The sequence below is a fragment of the Myotis brandtii genome, unplaced genomic scaffold, assembly GCF_000412655.1.
Source record: "Myotis brandtii unplaced genomic scaffold, ASM41265v1 scaffold675, whole genome shotgun sequence".
Lineage (NCBI taxonomy): Eukaryota > Metazoa > Chordata > Mammalia > Chiroptera > Vespertilionidae > Myotis > Myotis brandtii.
The window spans coordinates 54,947-71,453 of NW_005370635.1; the positions used below are offsets into that span (position 1 = coordinate 54,947).

Below are 16,507 nucleotides of genomic sequence, written 5' to 3' on the forward strand. Positions count from 1 at the left end.
AAAGAATGCTTACTGTTTATTTATTTCAAGAAAATGATAAAGATTAAATGTGACCATTCCACTGGGTAATACTCCTTCCACAGGATTCCACCGGTTCCCAGGAAAGTTGACACCTGGTAAATGCTTTGCCATCTTGGGTAAATACCACTCATAAGTCATCATCTGCCAGAAAAATAACATATAATGTCATGCTTTTATTATACCTCTTTAAGAAAAATCAAATTTAGCAAGTACAAAAAAAGTTCTAAAATGTGGGTATATGCTCATCGAATATAAACATAATGGGCCCGGCCAGTGTGGATCAGTGGTTGAGCATTGACTCATGAACCAGGAGGTCATGGATCGATTCCCAGTCAGGGCACATGACCAGGTTTCAAGCTCAATCCCCAGTAGGGGGCATGGAGGAGGCAGCCGATGGATGATTCTCATCATTGATGTTTCTATCTCTGTCCCTTTCCCTTCCTCTCTCTGAAATCAATGTAAAAAAAAAATCTTTAAAAAAATAAACATAATTGAAAAATACATACAAGCACAACTGAGGTATGTGGCATTGACCACTCTTGTAATGACTTAAAACTAGGATTTCATGTCTTAAGTTATGACTCTCATAGGTAAGGTCAGCATCTAGTTTCATTTTGCTTTCGTGCATTTGAGGTACTATCCAGAATGACCTTCCCCATTCTGGAGAATGCGTACTCAACTTGCAAAACCAGCTTACATATCACTTCCTTTAGGATACCCTCCCCAATTTCCACAGCAGAATGATATGCTACTGCAGCACTTGCACCTACCTCTAGTATAGCTTTTAGACTATTCCTCGCTAGACTGTATCCTCTCTTCTTTGTGCTTCTGCACCTAGCACACTGCCTGGCATAGAACAGTTCTCAAATTATGTTTGCTGAAGTTGAAATGTCTTTGATGGCCAGACTAGATAATCTAGGCAAAATAAAGATGTGCCATTACTCCGTTCTTTCATCCATTCTAAAAAAAATATATTGTTCACCTATAAAGAAGAAGCTATAATCCCTGCCCGGGAGAAGCTTGATCATATAATAATCTAGGCTACAAAGATAAAAACCTTTTAGCTAAATTATCTGAATTTATTAGTATCTCCAAATTAATTACATATGCTGACATTTAAAATAAATCATTAATATCAGAAAAGTCATTTTTCTTAATTCTATAGTTAATATATACTTAGCTATACTTTTATTTGTACAGATTTTCTTTTTTTAAAGAAAATACTCCTAGTCCAGCAGACTAATTTTAATGTAAGTGTATATGGCAAATATTCAAGAATACTTATTTTTTATTGATTTCAGAGAGGAAGGGAGAGGGAAGAGAGAGATAGAAACATCAATGATGAAAGAGAATCATTATCGGCTGCCTCATGCATGCCCCCTACTAGGGATTGAGCTGGCAACCACAGGCATGTGCCCTTGACTGGAATCGAACCTGGGACCCTTCAGTCCACAGGCTGACGCTCTATCCACTGAACCAAACCAGCTAGGGCACAAAATACTTAATGAATTTGATTTTATTACCCAATAGTTTGTTCTTGGGATATTAACATTAATTAAATACCCACGGTGTGCTATGACATTGTTTCTCATTTAATTCTCATAACAACCTTATATGTGAGAACAATTATATCTGACTAGAGGCCTAGTGCACAAATTTGTGCACTGGTAGAGTCTGGCTGGTCCGCCCCGATTGGGGCCAATTGGGCTGGCCGGCCACAGGCAGTTGGCCAGCCGGCCCCACCCCCTGGTCAAACTCCTGGTTGAACTCCCGGTCGAGGGGACAATTTACATATTAGCTTTTTATTATATAGGATACTGTGAATGCCCACTGAAAAGCTAGTACCTTCTTCTTTCTCACGAACACAATCCTGAAGTTGATCAGTAACCAGGGCAGCAATATGCTTGGGTCTAGTCATTCCCCTTTGTTGGTGATAGGTTAGGAGTGGGCATATGACAATTTTGGTTAGTGTGGCCCGAATAGAGGTCCGCTTGGGGCTTCTGGGACACATGTTACTCCCAATAGAGAAAGGGGGTGGGGCAGGCCCTAGAAGAAGTCTGTGGCTTGGTTTCATGATGTGATGTTTGGAAGAGGGCACCCATCAGGTCAAGGTACCTGCAGAGAAGCTGCCCCAGAACACAGACATCACTGAATTGCTTATAGTAACCTAAAACCAACTATCTCCCGACTACTTGTCACGTGAAATTAAAAACTTTAAACTATCTTAATCAGGTATTTTGCTTCTTGCATTCAAAAGCATTCTATGTTTATATGATGGTCATTTCCGTTTTATAAATAAGGAAACAGGCTCTGAGAGAGAAAAAAATCATTAGTTCCATGTCACATATTCAAGAAGTGATGAGGACTTGAATTTTGGTCTAGGTAATATTGAAATCCATGTTTCTCAATTACGTATAGTAGTTGCCAACTCAAACAGTATTTAAAACCATACTGTGATACCATATTATCAACTAATAACCTAGCTTTTGTCAGAAGCTAGATTGAAGATAAAATTAATCAGTGTGCTAGGTATAAATGTAAACTGCTTATAAAAATGTATCATTTGTAAGTTTCTCTATATTTGCAAATCTGTTTATAAAGTTTTCTCCAAAAAAGTTTGTTATTCACTAACTCAACAAAATTTGTTAAATAAGTAATGCATCTAAAAATTTTCTCAACCAAACTAATCATAGTATTTTTTTTAAGATTAAGAATTTCTCTTTTCCTATGAGTGCTCTAAAAATAGATATATTTGTTCCCTTTCAAGTATTTATGGTTTAAATACTAAATCTTATAGTTTAAATATATTTCTTCAGTTCTAGAAGATTCACTTCTAGGACTTTTCACAAGTCCTTTCTGACCATATATTTTGCATATGATCAATAAAGTTCACACAAAATTCTATAGCAGAATCATGGTTAATAATTTCTATTTTGAGTGAAATGTTTACTTCCCTGCAGTATGACTTATTTTATATTCAACCTAATTTATTCTAATCCCTGGGCCAGTGGGCAGTGTTAATTTGTATATAGAAGAACAATTTATTTTTTTATTTTTATTTTTTTAAAATATATTTTATTGATTTTTTACAGAGAGGAAGGGAGAGAGACAGAGAGCCAGAAACATCGATGAGAGAGAAACATCGATCAGCCGCCTCCTGCACATCTCCCACTGGGGATGTGCCCGCAACCAAGGCACATGCCCCTGACCGGAATCGAACCCGGGACCCTTCAGTCTGCAGGCCGACGCTCTATCCACTGAGCCAAACCGGTTTCAGCTAAAAGAACAATTTAAAAATAAATTTACAATAAAATATTCCCATGGTTTGTCATGTGAACTAGAGACCTAGTATATTATTTGAATCTAACATGAAACACATTCTTAAAATGTGTTTTAACATTAAACACTCAGTTTAAATAATACAGAGGCAACTCATAGGACTTACACCATTAGTTAAGAAATAAACAAAAGAATATGATATATACTCTAAGAGTGATCATGATAACTGTACCCATACACTGTTAAAATACAGGTGTGTTTTTTAAAAAAAAACAACATGTTTTTAAATGATTACAATTACTATATTCTCAGTATATTTTCCATATACTCACTTCCTGATCCACTAATGAAATGTCTGGCCTCAGTCCCTCACAATAATGCATATAACGGAGAGAATTTCCTGGCAAATCTCCTCTGAGTAAGATAATTGCATCATGAGGCATAGAGGCTAGAAGGTTCTTCGCAAATTTATCAATCACATAGTTGGTCTTTTGGTCACAAATGCTAAATAAAAGAATAAAAAAACACATTAAAATAGCAGCATATTGCTTCAGATTTAATAAGACTGGGCTTATTTTCTGCCTCATTCCTTTCCCATCACATAATCTATATTTAGTGCTTCAAAGTATTCAAATTTATATTTTCCAACGACATGCTTATATTTGAAAGTGAACACTATCATCTGAAAAAAAAAGGAACTAATTGTGCACTTGAGAAAAAAATCAATGTATTGTTTCAATTCTGGTATTATAATCATTTTCATAAAAAGAGAATCAGTTAGGGCTCAAGAATAAGACCTTTTACTTTTCCTAAAAGTGTATCCAATTTAACTAAAAAGAAGTAAGGTTTCTGATTCCACCTGGAATTTAAGGTAATTTCATGTTAATTCCACTTAGTGCAAAGGAATATCCAGAAATGCAGAAAGAAATCTGCCAGTTTGTAGCATAAATCGGGATGCCCTTTGTCTGACTCTTGCATGCCAGATTGACCCTTTGCACCACTTCTTGAGCTACAGGCTCCCTGTGTTTCTCTCTCCCTTCCAGACTAAGAAATCATTAGAGAATGGGGCCAATGAGAAGAGAGGGAAGGAAGAGAGGGTTGAGTTGTTACTTCTCTCCAGGCATTATAACAAAAGCAGTGCAATTCCCTTCAATGATGAAGTGAAGGCTCTAACTTCAAAGAAAAACTGGCATGAATTCTGAGCACTTCCCATAGAATAAGAAAAAGACTACAAAAGCAAAAGCATCAAAAAACTGAGCAAGCAATGTCCTTCCTGGTCTCCTCAGGTCTATTACATTTAATGATACTGAGAAACACAGCCGAAACTTGAATTGGTAGGCTAGTCTCACAAAGCAAATAAGCCCTTCCAGGAACAAAATATTATCCTTGCCTTTGTAACCGATGCAACTCTTTCCTCCTATGATCCCCTATTTTGCAGGATGATGCTTCACATATACCACCCAGCAGTGTTGCTATCTATTCCATTCACCTGGGGCAAATAAAAGAATCAAAACAAAATAAAGCCACCCAGCCTGTGCCGACATCCGTGGTGTTGAACCTGGATTGCCAAAAGATCCGAGCCAGAAGACTGGGATAAAAACAAGGTTGGGTAAACACACACTGTGGGCTTGGCAAACCCTTCTGAGCTAGCTATGGAGTTGGGTCTGGAATCCCACCAGGTGTCCTGGTGATGCAGCCTTCCTAACACTGGCTCTTCCCAGGTATTATAAAGAACATCAGTTCTTAAAGCTAAGTTGACAGAGGAAATTTAACCTTGTAAAATACCAATCAAATCTTATTACAAAACTCCCATGGACTCTTCCACTTCTGTAATGTTTACTCAATACTGCTGGAAATAAATGAATTATCACCTAAAACTTGGACATCTTTTAAGTTAGACTGAGATTTTCATTAGCATGATTATTTAAAAGATTTTGAAAAATACATACAATACTAATAATGCCTAAGGGTTAAAGAAGCTTTTAGACCAAGCATGTCAAACTCAAAGGCTAACTCGGGCCAAATAAACAAGGTTTAAGTTTATGTAGGCCGCAAAAAACCAAAAGCATCAATTTTCATAGAAATGTAGGTTTATTTCGATAGAGACACACTGAATACAAAGGGCTGAAATAAATGAGTAATCGTTAACATAAAGTAATAGGACATTTTAATAAAAATTAATTAATATTTTTTCTTGAACATTAAGTTACCAGACACAGAATAACTGCACAAATAAGCATAACACAAATAAACCTATTTTTCTTGTTCTCTGAAAGCGAAATATTTCCTGTTGCGCACACCAAACAAGTCAGTCCAAGACTAATGACGTGGCAATCGGCTGCTAAAATATTCACTGCTAGTATTAGTGGAGAGAAATGGTGCACCTGCGCATAAGGCATGTAAGAGAAATGAATGCAACATGTTTATAGTAATAAGTCATTAGCGAATGTTGTAGCTCGTTATTAATAATTATGTATAACAATATTGTAAAAATTAAGTTATGAAATTTTTACTAAAACGTTTCTTACATACTGTTATATTGGCTGGGCCACAAAAATATTCATTGTGGGCCACATGAGGCCTGCGGGTCGCGAGTTTGACATGCTTGTTTTAGACCTTTATTTTAAAACTAGAGGCCCAATGCACGAAAATCATGCAAGAGTAGGCTTTCCTTCCCCCAGCTGCTGGCACCAGCTTCCCTCTGGCACCCAGGACCTGGGCTTCCCTCACAGCCCCAGCTTCATCCAGAAGATCGTTGGATCTAATTAGCATATTATGCTTTTATTATTATAGATAATTAATATTCACTTCTACAGTATGAACTAGGTAAGGACCAGGTACTACTCAAAAGACGAAATCTTTGAAGCCTAGAGTGAATTACTTTAGGGCATACGACAATGCCCAAATATCTTTACTCTCTATCTAAGTGGTCTTTTACATCATGGAATTTTACACATACTGCAGACTCTACAAACTCTCTCTAGAGTTCCTTAGAGGAAAATACACAAATGGTTTACATGCACCACCCTGTTTGCAATGCCCTGAACTACATATCACTCATGCTGAGATTCTGGTTCAAAAGTTTAAGGACCACAGTATTCAGACCAAGCTGTCTCACTCTGAAAAATGGTGGAAGGCGAAGATGAAATAAAGTTCTAGAATCTAAATATCCAAACATCTCTGGCTTGAGTGCTAACTTTCATAAAAATAACCACTTCCTACCTGTAATTAGAATATATTTGGTAAATTACAAAAAGAGCTGCTGAAAGCCACTCCAGATACTGAAAGCCTTTGGTGTTCAGCACTCGGTTACTCTCAGAAACCAGTGTGGCCAGCCCGATGCCAGCGAGGACTGCCACCACAGCATTGCTCTGCATCCAGAATCGCTCCACCTACGAAGAGGCAAGCAAGGTGACTGATCTGCAATCAATCTGGTACTTACATATCTTACAAATATACTGCTTACACCTAGTTGCTTATGCCTGCTGTCATTCAGGTCTTGCTTACTGACTTCCCCAATCCAACTCCATGTTACTTTAGTTTTCAATTTTCAAACATTCCTTCCTCCCAGTTTGACATGTGAAGCTCCCTTTTGGGACCCACACATCCTTTTCGGTACTATGGACTTGGCGTTGAACTCCTGCAATATGTAAAGTGGAAGAGGTGGAGAAAGGCGTTTGCCTCACTCCTGATGTTCCCTTCCATGTGCAGAAGTGCCATTAGTTTAACACTCGCTGCCCTTTCACTTATTTCTTCCTGTAGGACCATATGGACTGAGCTTACTGGGCAAGTTGGGAGCTGGGACTGGACCTGCATTTCCCAGTGGCAGACTCTGTCCCTGTGGCACCAGTGGGATGGCGTGGGGTACAGAAGGCCTGGCCTGTGCAGCACTACCTGTGACTGGTGGGTAGGTTTGCCTACTAGTATTGTGGATGCAGAATGAGGAAGCCCCCTCGCTCACAGACATAAACCACATTTTCCAACATGAGCATTATCAGTGATAAAGGTGATTCTACTGCTTGTTATCTTGTTTCTCAACTGATTCAGAACTCAGGTGATTAAATAGGATACTATCTACTGGGCCATTTGAACACATAAAAAATTGTTTCAGCTGTTAAGAAAGAGTTGTCTACATTTACAGAGTTTCTACTACGGAGAATCTCAGAAATGGTAGCCAGTTAAAAACAGAAATGTGGTTGCTATTTTGCATAGGCCTGGACAAGTGAGGTAAGAAATAATAAACTGTGTTGATAAGAGCCCCCAATTACAACTCGTATTTCTTTGCTATTTAGAAAAAATCCAGGAAAAATACAGTAGTACCTATATCTATTACACACATAAAATGCCTAACTTAAATCTACCTTACATTTATTTTTCTATTTAACTATTGTGTTAACTAAACAATGCATTTTTTACCGAAAAAGAGGCCTTTGCCTTACTAGTTCAATAATTTAACTTTTGATTATAATAATGCACATGTAATTTTAAATATTTCTGAGATAATCTGCTTTTCTACAAGATTCATGAGAGACAAACTGATATATCTTTTGACCAGAAAGTTTGTGAAGAATATATCTAAATAAAACTTACCACACCCATGAAAAGTGGTTTTGAAATATCTAAATTTGCCCTCCAAGCAAAGAACAATGAATAAATGCAAAACATTCCAGTAAAAAGCCACACTAATGATGGGTTCTGTCTGTCCCTATAAAAAATTAAAATAAGTCCAAAATTATTTGTGTACAAGAATATCAATACTACTATTACATAGTTTTAAACTATAGGAAAATACCTGGAACTCTAAAACTTTCCACTTTTAAGTAGGACTAAAGAAGGATCTCAGTGTTTCAAATCTGAATTGGAATAGATAACCAAAACATAGTCATAAAATACACTGTCTCTATATTCTAGACAACTAGGAAATATGCAGCAAAAGATACAAAGTCAAAATTTGCAGAAGAAATACAAATTATTAATCTTGTTAAATTAAAATGTAATTAACAAATGCAAAACAAAAGGATAATTTCATGCACCAAAATAATAAAATGACAAATCTCAATAGTATTGGTGAGAATGCGGTTGCATTCTTTAAGAAAAGTTAATTTGATAATATATATCAAGAGCCTTAAAAATATTCACATTTTGACCCTGTAATTTGACATGTAGGCATAAATCTTTAAACAATAACCAGAAATGTGGATAGAGATTAATCTCTAAAAATGCTTTGGTATCACTTATAATAGTGGACAAACTGGAAGCTATCTGAAGATCCTGAAATAGGAGAATATTTAATTATACAGACATTCAAATGATTTTAAATATTCTTATGGTATAGGGAAATGCTCACAATATAATGTTAGGTATTAAGGAAACAAAACTATAAATATATATAGTGTATATATGGGCTAGAAATTAATGAAGGTTAATAGTGATATATTTTTATTTATTTTTTTTATCATTGGAGGTTACTTTTATCTTTAGAGGAATTCAAATAGTTGTTTGCTTCTTTTGTAAAGCAATAATAATTGGCTATGGGCAAAGTAAGGGATCAAACCGAAGTTTAAGACATTAAATGACTCGCCTAGTTAGATTGTAATACACTGCTCAATCTTTCAAAATCACTAATTTATAATCAGAACAAAAACTATCAAGAAAATAATACATATTTGCCTTCATAGAAGTGGTTAAATTTATTTGAAATATAAAATACTAGAGGCCATGTTCTACAATGACATATTGAAAATATGAATTTAATTAATAAACATGGGAAAAATAACAGGAAATATTATATGACTCACCTTCTTACTAAACATATATTAGCCCAAACTGCAAGGGCTTGGATGTTGAAGGAGAGTTCAGTCCTCATGTTTGTTACTTGAGAACTGTAAAAGACAATCGAACTTATTGTTGACAGAAAACAAATTTGGTTAATTCCAAAGAAAACATTCTTTGTAAAATACATCAGATTATGTACTGAATAATTTTTTAAAAAATATATATTTTATTGATTTTTTACAGAGAGGAAGGGAGAGAGATAGAGAGTTAGAAACATCGATGAGAGAGAAACATCGATCAGCTGCCTCCTGCACACCCCTTACTGGGGATGTGCCCGCAATCAAGGTACATGCCCTTGACTGGAATTGAACCTGGGGCCTTTCAGTGCGCAGGCCGACGCTCTATCCAATGAGCCAAACCAGTCAGGGCTGTACTGAATAATTTTAAGGGATGAAGTCAGATTGAAAATTATTTTTTCTTCTTTCAAATTCGGGAGAAAAAGTACTTCAAGAAAGAGTTAAACAGTTCTAAGATATTTTCCAATTGTAACATTTGGTTATCAATTTATATAATTTGGGATAGCATCAGAACAAATAATTTTTCAGTGTTTGTGATACTAGTATACTGTATTGATATTGTAAAACAATTTTTATTCCTGACTGGCTTGATAAGAAGTCATCTGAAATGGGTTTCTGAACTTCTTCCTGGCCTCCAGTGATTAGCAATTAAAAACAAAATTAATTCAAAGCATTTTTTGGAGATCCAATCATGAATTTAAAAAAGGACAAGAGAATGATCTCCAGCCATTCATTTCTGGGTTACCTTTTTCCTTAAAAAGGTTTCCTTGTTTTCTATATTATTTGGTTCAAAAAATGTTCAAGGAATCTCTGAGAAATGCATCATTTTTCCTTATAATTACACTAAATTCTTCCATTGGCTTCATAAAACTAATTAACAAGCATTTTCCAAGTGGTATCTGAGCTCTAGCAGTCTCCATGTTTTGAAAAATAAATGATTCGATATACCATCTAAAAGAACTTTCTTCTCCCTACTGGCAATTTTACTGGAGAAAATGTGATGCCATAATTATGGAAACCACACAATGTGTATTTTACTAATGGAGACTCATCAACTATGGGAAGATATCCTTACTCATTTTCAAATACACTTAAAAAATTGATTCCAGCATGAGGCCCATTTCAAGCCATTCTTCAAAAGGAACGAAGTCAGCCTCAAAATTAATTCTTGGAGATATGTTGCTTAAATGTAAGCTCTAAAACATGGTCACTGCCTAGGGTTAGATTCAATAATTTCCTTGTACAGGATTGCAATTTAGAGATACGCGTGGGGAAAGAATTTAATTTACTCGACTGGCAAAGGGTTGATGATTAGGTTCCATCATTTTGAAGGATTTTCTAGTAAGTTAATTATGAGTTCCCTTTCTCAACATTCTTGTCCACCTGAAACAATTAAACACTAGAAATTCTCTTACTCAGAGAGTATAAGGATTATGTCTCCATTTTTACATTATAATCTTGTCTGAACAAATAGTGTAAGTGGTCATCATTTTTGTCAGGTCTTTTTTCTGGGTGTATAGCCAAACTGCTATTATTTCAATGTAAAGGGGGCCTACAATTACCTAATAGATGACTTTTATGTGCAACTTATAAAAGTTAGATGTCTAGTCTAGGGTTGCTCTTGAGAGTTCTTTGGAGTTCATGTGGGATTTGTTAAAGCAAATACACCAGTAATCCTGAGTGTGATAGCAACCCCAAAAGGTAGGTAAAAAAAGAGCAGGCAGTGAGTCTTTGACACGGAGCGAAGAAGGAGAAAGTAAAAGCCCCGAGACACTGGCAAAGCTGTCTTTAGCTTTAAAAGGGAAACTGAGCTTCTTTGCTGTCTCCCCAGCAAAACAGGAAAGTGTGCTGTAAAAGTCTTAGACACAAACAGAAATATTTAAAATCAGCTGTGAGAACCATCAAAGGTTATATACAAATAATTGGTGGCAGGAAAATGTTTTCAAAATAGAGTATAAAATGAAAAACAGAAGGCTAATAAATCAGTATGTACAGAGGTGGACAAAAGTAGGTTTACAGTTATTAGTATGCAAAAGTTTATTCTTGTATTATTATTTTTCCATATAAAAAACTATTAGTCTACTTTTGCCTACCCCTGTATATTATGAGCCTATTAAAAAAACAAATATATTAAAAATATTGGAAAAATAGATAAAAACATTAATGGATTAATAATAGTGATTACCTTTACATGCTGGAATTATAATAATTTTCATTTTTGTATTTTTGCTTAACTGTATTTTCTGAACTTTTCATAATAATTTCGTATCCTTTTTTTTAAAAAGAAAAGGAAGGATGAAAGAAAAACAAGCTAGCAAGTAAGATAGAAATTCTGAGAACCTATGAAGTGATTTATATATAGAGTTGAAATATTCTCGATAATTTATATAAAAAATTTTAAGTTGATTTTGAGAGAGAGGAAGGGGGGGGGAAGAAACATCAATAGGAGAAACATTGATCAGTTGCCTCCCGCATGTACCCTGACCAGGGATCAAACCCACAACCTACGTATGTGCCCTGATCCAGAATTGAACCCCTCACCTTTTGATGTATGAGATAATGCTCCAACCAAGTAAGCCACACTGACCATAACCTGCCCATATTTTTTCTTAAATTTTCAAATTAATAATTAGAATCCAAAATTAATAATTAGAGATAACCTGAGTGTTATAGAAAACGATTCTTCCCTAATTTCTTCATGAAAATATTAAAAAAATATTACAGGATTGGTATGGATATTTTCCAAGTTGTCTTAATTTGTGTAGATTTTAAAGCAAATATTAATCCATTTTTTCAAAAAAAAGCTAATAGATAATATAGATAAAATATATTTGCTTGAGCTGGCTTTAATAAGATTGAATGTTAAAAAATGTATGTCAACATAGAGCTTAAGGACAGTCTACAGGAAAAGTCTTAAGAGACATTAAATAAACTAAGTTCTAAAGAATTAAAAAAGCATAGCTCACTTCAAGATAACAAGAAAATAATTGTTCATGTTGATAAATACTATGTTATAAAATGTCTGTGGAAGAAAGAAGATAGTCGAAATCAGAACAAAGCATGAACTTCATTAACAAAGGAACACTACATTCGAAGCATTTTAGTTTTATAGGTTCTATGTAGTCTCCTAATAGCCCCATTCATTGTTGGATTTATTGCTCATTTTCAGTTTTCTCTTATTGAAGGAGATGGTAGAATACTTGACAATATGCAAAACACCTGCCAATTATGTGGCTGAAAACTACTCACAGACATACCACTTCACAAAGAGAGAAACTCAGAAATACCTCAAACCATTCAAAAGAACAAATAGAGAATTCATTTTAAAATAGTTCCAAATATTTCATACTCACAGTAAAATTTCAGACATACTGGATCCTATTTCAGATTTAGCCTAAACATAAATGAGAAAAGTTTATTTGCACAAGCATTAAACTAAAACTCTGCTAAGCTATCGTATTTAACTATCTCCATTTAAAACATACAGGCTTTAAATATACAATGCAACATTTCTCTTCATTCCAACTCTTTACTTCAGAGCCTTACTGAATTTTTATAGCAAAGTCAGTGAAACTAAACATGAACATTGTTTAGGAAGAAATTCAGAAATAATAATTGGCTAAAAGTCAGTCAAACTATTCCAGCAGAAATGTCAAGCACATTATGAATTAATAGTCTTTACTCTTAGAATCTCTTTAGGCTCTTTTTTGGGGGCACTTTGATTAGAGCTCAGTATCACTTGTTAGTCTATAATTGTGTGTGAATTATACAAATTTCAAATCTGAAATGGTCCTCAAACAATACTTTAATGGAATGACCAATATAAGTAAACCAGATGTGTTAAATTCTTAAGTAAAAAAATAATTATGCGCCAAAACCGGTTTGGCTCAGTGGATAGAGCGTCGGCCTGCAGACTGAAGGGTCCCGGGTTCGATTCCGGTCAAGGGCATGTACCTGGGTTGCGGGCACATCCCCAGTAGATGTGCAGGAGGCGGCTGATCGATGTTTCTCTCTCATCGATGTTTCTAACTCTCTATCTCTCTCCCTTCCTCTCTGTAAAAAATCAATAAAATAGATTTAAAAAAAAATAATAATAATTATGCTTTTATTAACCTATTTTATTATTAAACTAGAGCCCCAGTGCACGAAAATTCGTGCACTCTGGGCAGGGGGGTGTCTCTCAGCCCAGCCTGCACGCTCTCACAATCTGGGACCCCTCGGGTAGGGTCTAGTTCCATCACGACATGGCTGTGGTTCCACGGTCCTGCGGCCGGGGTGGGCAGTGGGGGAGGTAAGGGGGAGGAGAGACCAAGAGGCCAGTCCAATCGCAGCATGGCTCCAGTTCCCCGGAGCCTGCGGGATGGGGGAGGGACCAAGAGGCCAGTCCGATAGCAGCATAGCTCCGTTTCCCGGAGCCTGTAGGCTGGGGGTAGGGAACAAGAGGCCAGTCCGACGGCAGCATGGCTCCGTTCCCACAGCTTCCTCCCGCTACTGCACAGCAAGCGGTCAGGGCCCATAGCTCCCTCCCACCATCGTGCCATGGGCGGACAGGACCCGGGACTGACTCCCACCACGGGCGGCTGGGACCCAGGGCTGACTTCCACCATACGGGCCGGGACCCTAAGCTGTGTTCAGTTGTCCTTCCGGATGTTTAGGTCGTAACGGACCCTTGCTCTTTATATATTAGGATATCTTTAACATACAAACAATATATCAATATACATAAAAGCTGAAGCGACCGACCGACTGGTGGGCTGGTTGCTATGACACGCACTGACCACCAGGGAACAGACCCTCCCCACAGGAGCTGCCTCCTGGTGGTCAGTGCACTCCCACAGCCAACCTCCCCCAGTCCCTCCCCCTGGTCAGCCGGCCCCTATTGGCCCCAATCGGGACTGGGCAAGATGGCTCTGATTGGCCCCAATCACCGGCCAGGCCGAGGGACCCTACCCATGCACGAATTCGTGCACTGGGCCTCTAGTATAATGTATATTTAAGTGATAGTTTTTAAAAATCTATAGATCTACCATTCATTTTAAGAAACAGAACTACATGAATACATAAGGTATCTCACACAGCCTGGCCTTCCTCATCTCCCATAAATTTTCTAAAATATGTAGGTTTACTACTTTTGTATATATCCTTGAGAAATAGATTGTTTAATTTTTGCTTGGCTTAGAATTTTGTATAAATGGTGTCATATAATACGTATTCTTTTGAGATTTGCCTTCTTAAGACACAAAAAAGCACAAACCATGAAAAGTCTGATACAACTGTCTATATTAAAATAAAAACCCATCTGATTATCTTTTAATTTTTCAGATAACCTATACGGTAAGCACTTTAGTGTTTTCCCCTAATATGTTTTAAGAAAAACAAGCCCTTTTGACCTTTTTTAGGACAGAGTAAATTTTACACACTTAGTGAAATTATATTTTATAAAGCCTTTACGCATAGGCATTACACTAAATACTAACATGAACACTATTCATCAAATATACAAAAAGAACGTTTTGGTCAAAGTAAATTAAAAATCGAGTTTTCTTTTTCCTTTAATCTTTTCAGATATTTTAAATCACAGACCAAGAGCCCAAAGTGACCCCCAGCACTACAGAAATGCTTCCAAGTGCTGGCGGCAGAGCCTTTTGAATGCTTGTTACCCTAAAATACATTCAGGATATATAACGGTACAACGTCAGGTTAAGGGATTCCATTTTTTTTTCTTACATATGTTAAAGGTCACATTTCAATTGGCAAATCTGTTCCATAAATAACTAAAATAAAAATTCTACATACTGCCATTGACAAACATTGATTGTTTTTTCTTTCTTTCAATCGAGGTTCAGGCAGAACACGGAAGTTTTGCCACTTATTCCTTAAAAGAGCTTTAAGTATAAATTTACCAGATTGAATGTTCCATATTCTTCCCTGAGAAAATGAGTCAAAAATCCCAGCACCGTTGTCTGGTCTCCCCAGGTCCAGCGGGCTTGATTGAGGCAGGATGAGATAGGAAGATAGATGTAGGGCAGCAAACCAGCAGAGAAGCACAGACTCAGCTTCAACACAGAGCCCCAGGAGAGTTCCTGCATCAGAGCACAGGGTGTTGTATGACAATGCTTATCCTAGTAGATTCATCCTGGAACTTCAAGAACACATCAAGGAAAACATCAACTATGTTTACTCAGCGTTGATCTCTCAATTTATATGAAGTCACCACAGAATACTATGTTAAACCTTCTGATTACCAGGGATTACTAGAAAATTGCTCAGCCTGAACTCCTTTGCATGGCAGGTGAAATCTGAATGAAGCAAATAACTTTAGTGAAGACCCTTAAGTACCATTTTTATTGCATCTTTTAAAATTAAAACCATGTCATGACATGCAGCATTGCAGAGATAACCCAATTGGAAGTGATTACGTTGTTCAGTTGATTTTGAATATGCCCCCAAATATTGTCCTAATGCAAACTCATTTCATCACCTTCATCAGGAGTAGACTTTAGCTATATGCTCTATTATGACTATACATTATAATATGAATCTTTCTACAAGATTTTGGGTTATATCATGGAAATATTTGGCACAAATGAAGCTAGCTTTTAAATAACCTCCCAGCTCACCCAAATGCTCTTTATCCTCAATTTACATATAGAATGAAGTACTAAAGGAAATGTGTTGTTCTATATAACAAGGTTGCCTCTATAGAGAATATATTTCTCATTTGCACACCTCTAAAATGAAGGATAATATTGACAAAATCTTATAAAGATTAAGTCCAAGAGAGTTCTGGTGTACTACTACCAAGATTCAAATAGTGTTCGCTTTAGTAATTGGGAAAGGGGGTCTCTTACAAATACCATCATTGGAAATTGCCAATTTTTTCTTTACAAAAAAGGGAAATTCATATGTGATAATGGATATAAGAATCAAGATTCACATTCACCAGACGTACAACAAGCAGCTGACTTATCTCAATATTTTCAAATAAACATTCTTAATTGATTATGGAGTGTTTTTATTATAGTACTGATTTGCTATTCCTAAAGTGGTAATGAGATACATAAACAATGACAGCATGAAAAGAGTGTAAGAAATAACTAACTGAACAACATGTCTTTGCTATTCTTAAAAGCAGTCTTAAAGAAAGTAAATGCTTGCATTTTGGCAGTTTCTGCATATTACAGAATGGCAAGATGCAACTGCTGCAGAATTTTCCTTTTGTGCAGGAAAGAAACATGAGACAGTTACATGAAAGCTATCCACAGGGCCCAGGAGAGTGGTTCCATGTCCTAGCTGCGCATACACTAGAATCACCTGGAGAGCTCTTAAAAAATATCAGTGTCTAAGCCTCACCC

General features: G+C 36.4%; 1 protein-coding gene across 1 annotated transcript in view; it reads right to left on the bottom strand.

Moving 5' to 3' along the window:
- TMEM260 (transmembrane protein 260) overlaps positions 1–16,507 on the bottom strand; it is a 58,147-nt gene that overhangs the window by 13,011 nt on the left and 28,629 nt on the right. Inside the window, exons 6-12 of the mRNA XM_014529267.1 lie at positions 15,056–15,235; positions 12,506–12,546; positions 9,099–9,182; positions 7,891–8,005; positions 6,523–6,692; positions 3,633–3,804; positions 14–162 (exon numbers count right to left, since the gene is read on the bottom strand). Of these exons, the coding sequence (XP_014384753.1) occupies positions 14–162; positions 3,633–3,804; positions 6,523–6,692; positions 7,891–8,005; positions 9,099–9,182; positions 12,506–12,546; positions 15,056–15,235 (911 nt within the window). The remainder of the gene's footprint in view (positions 1–13; positions 163–3,632; positions 3,805–6,522; positions 6,693–7,890; positions 8,006–9,098; positions 9,183–12,505; positions 12,547–15,055; positions 15,236–16,507) is intronic.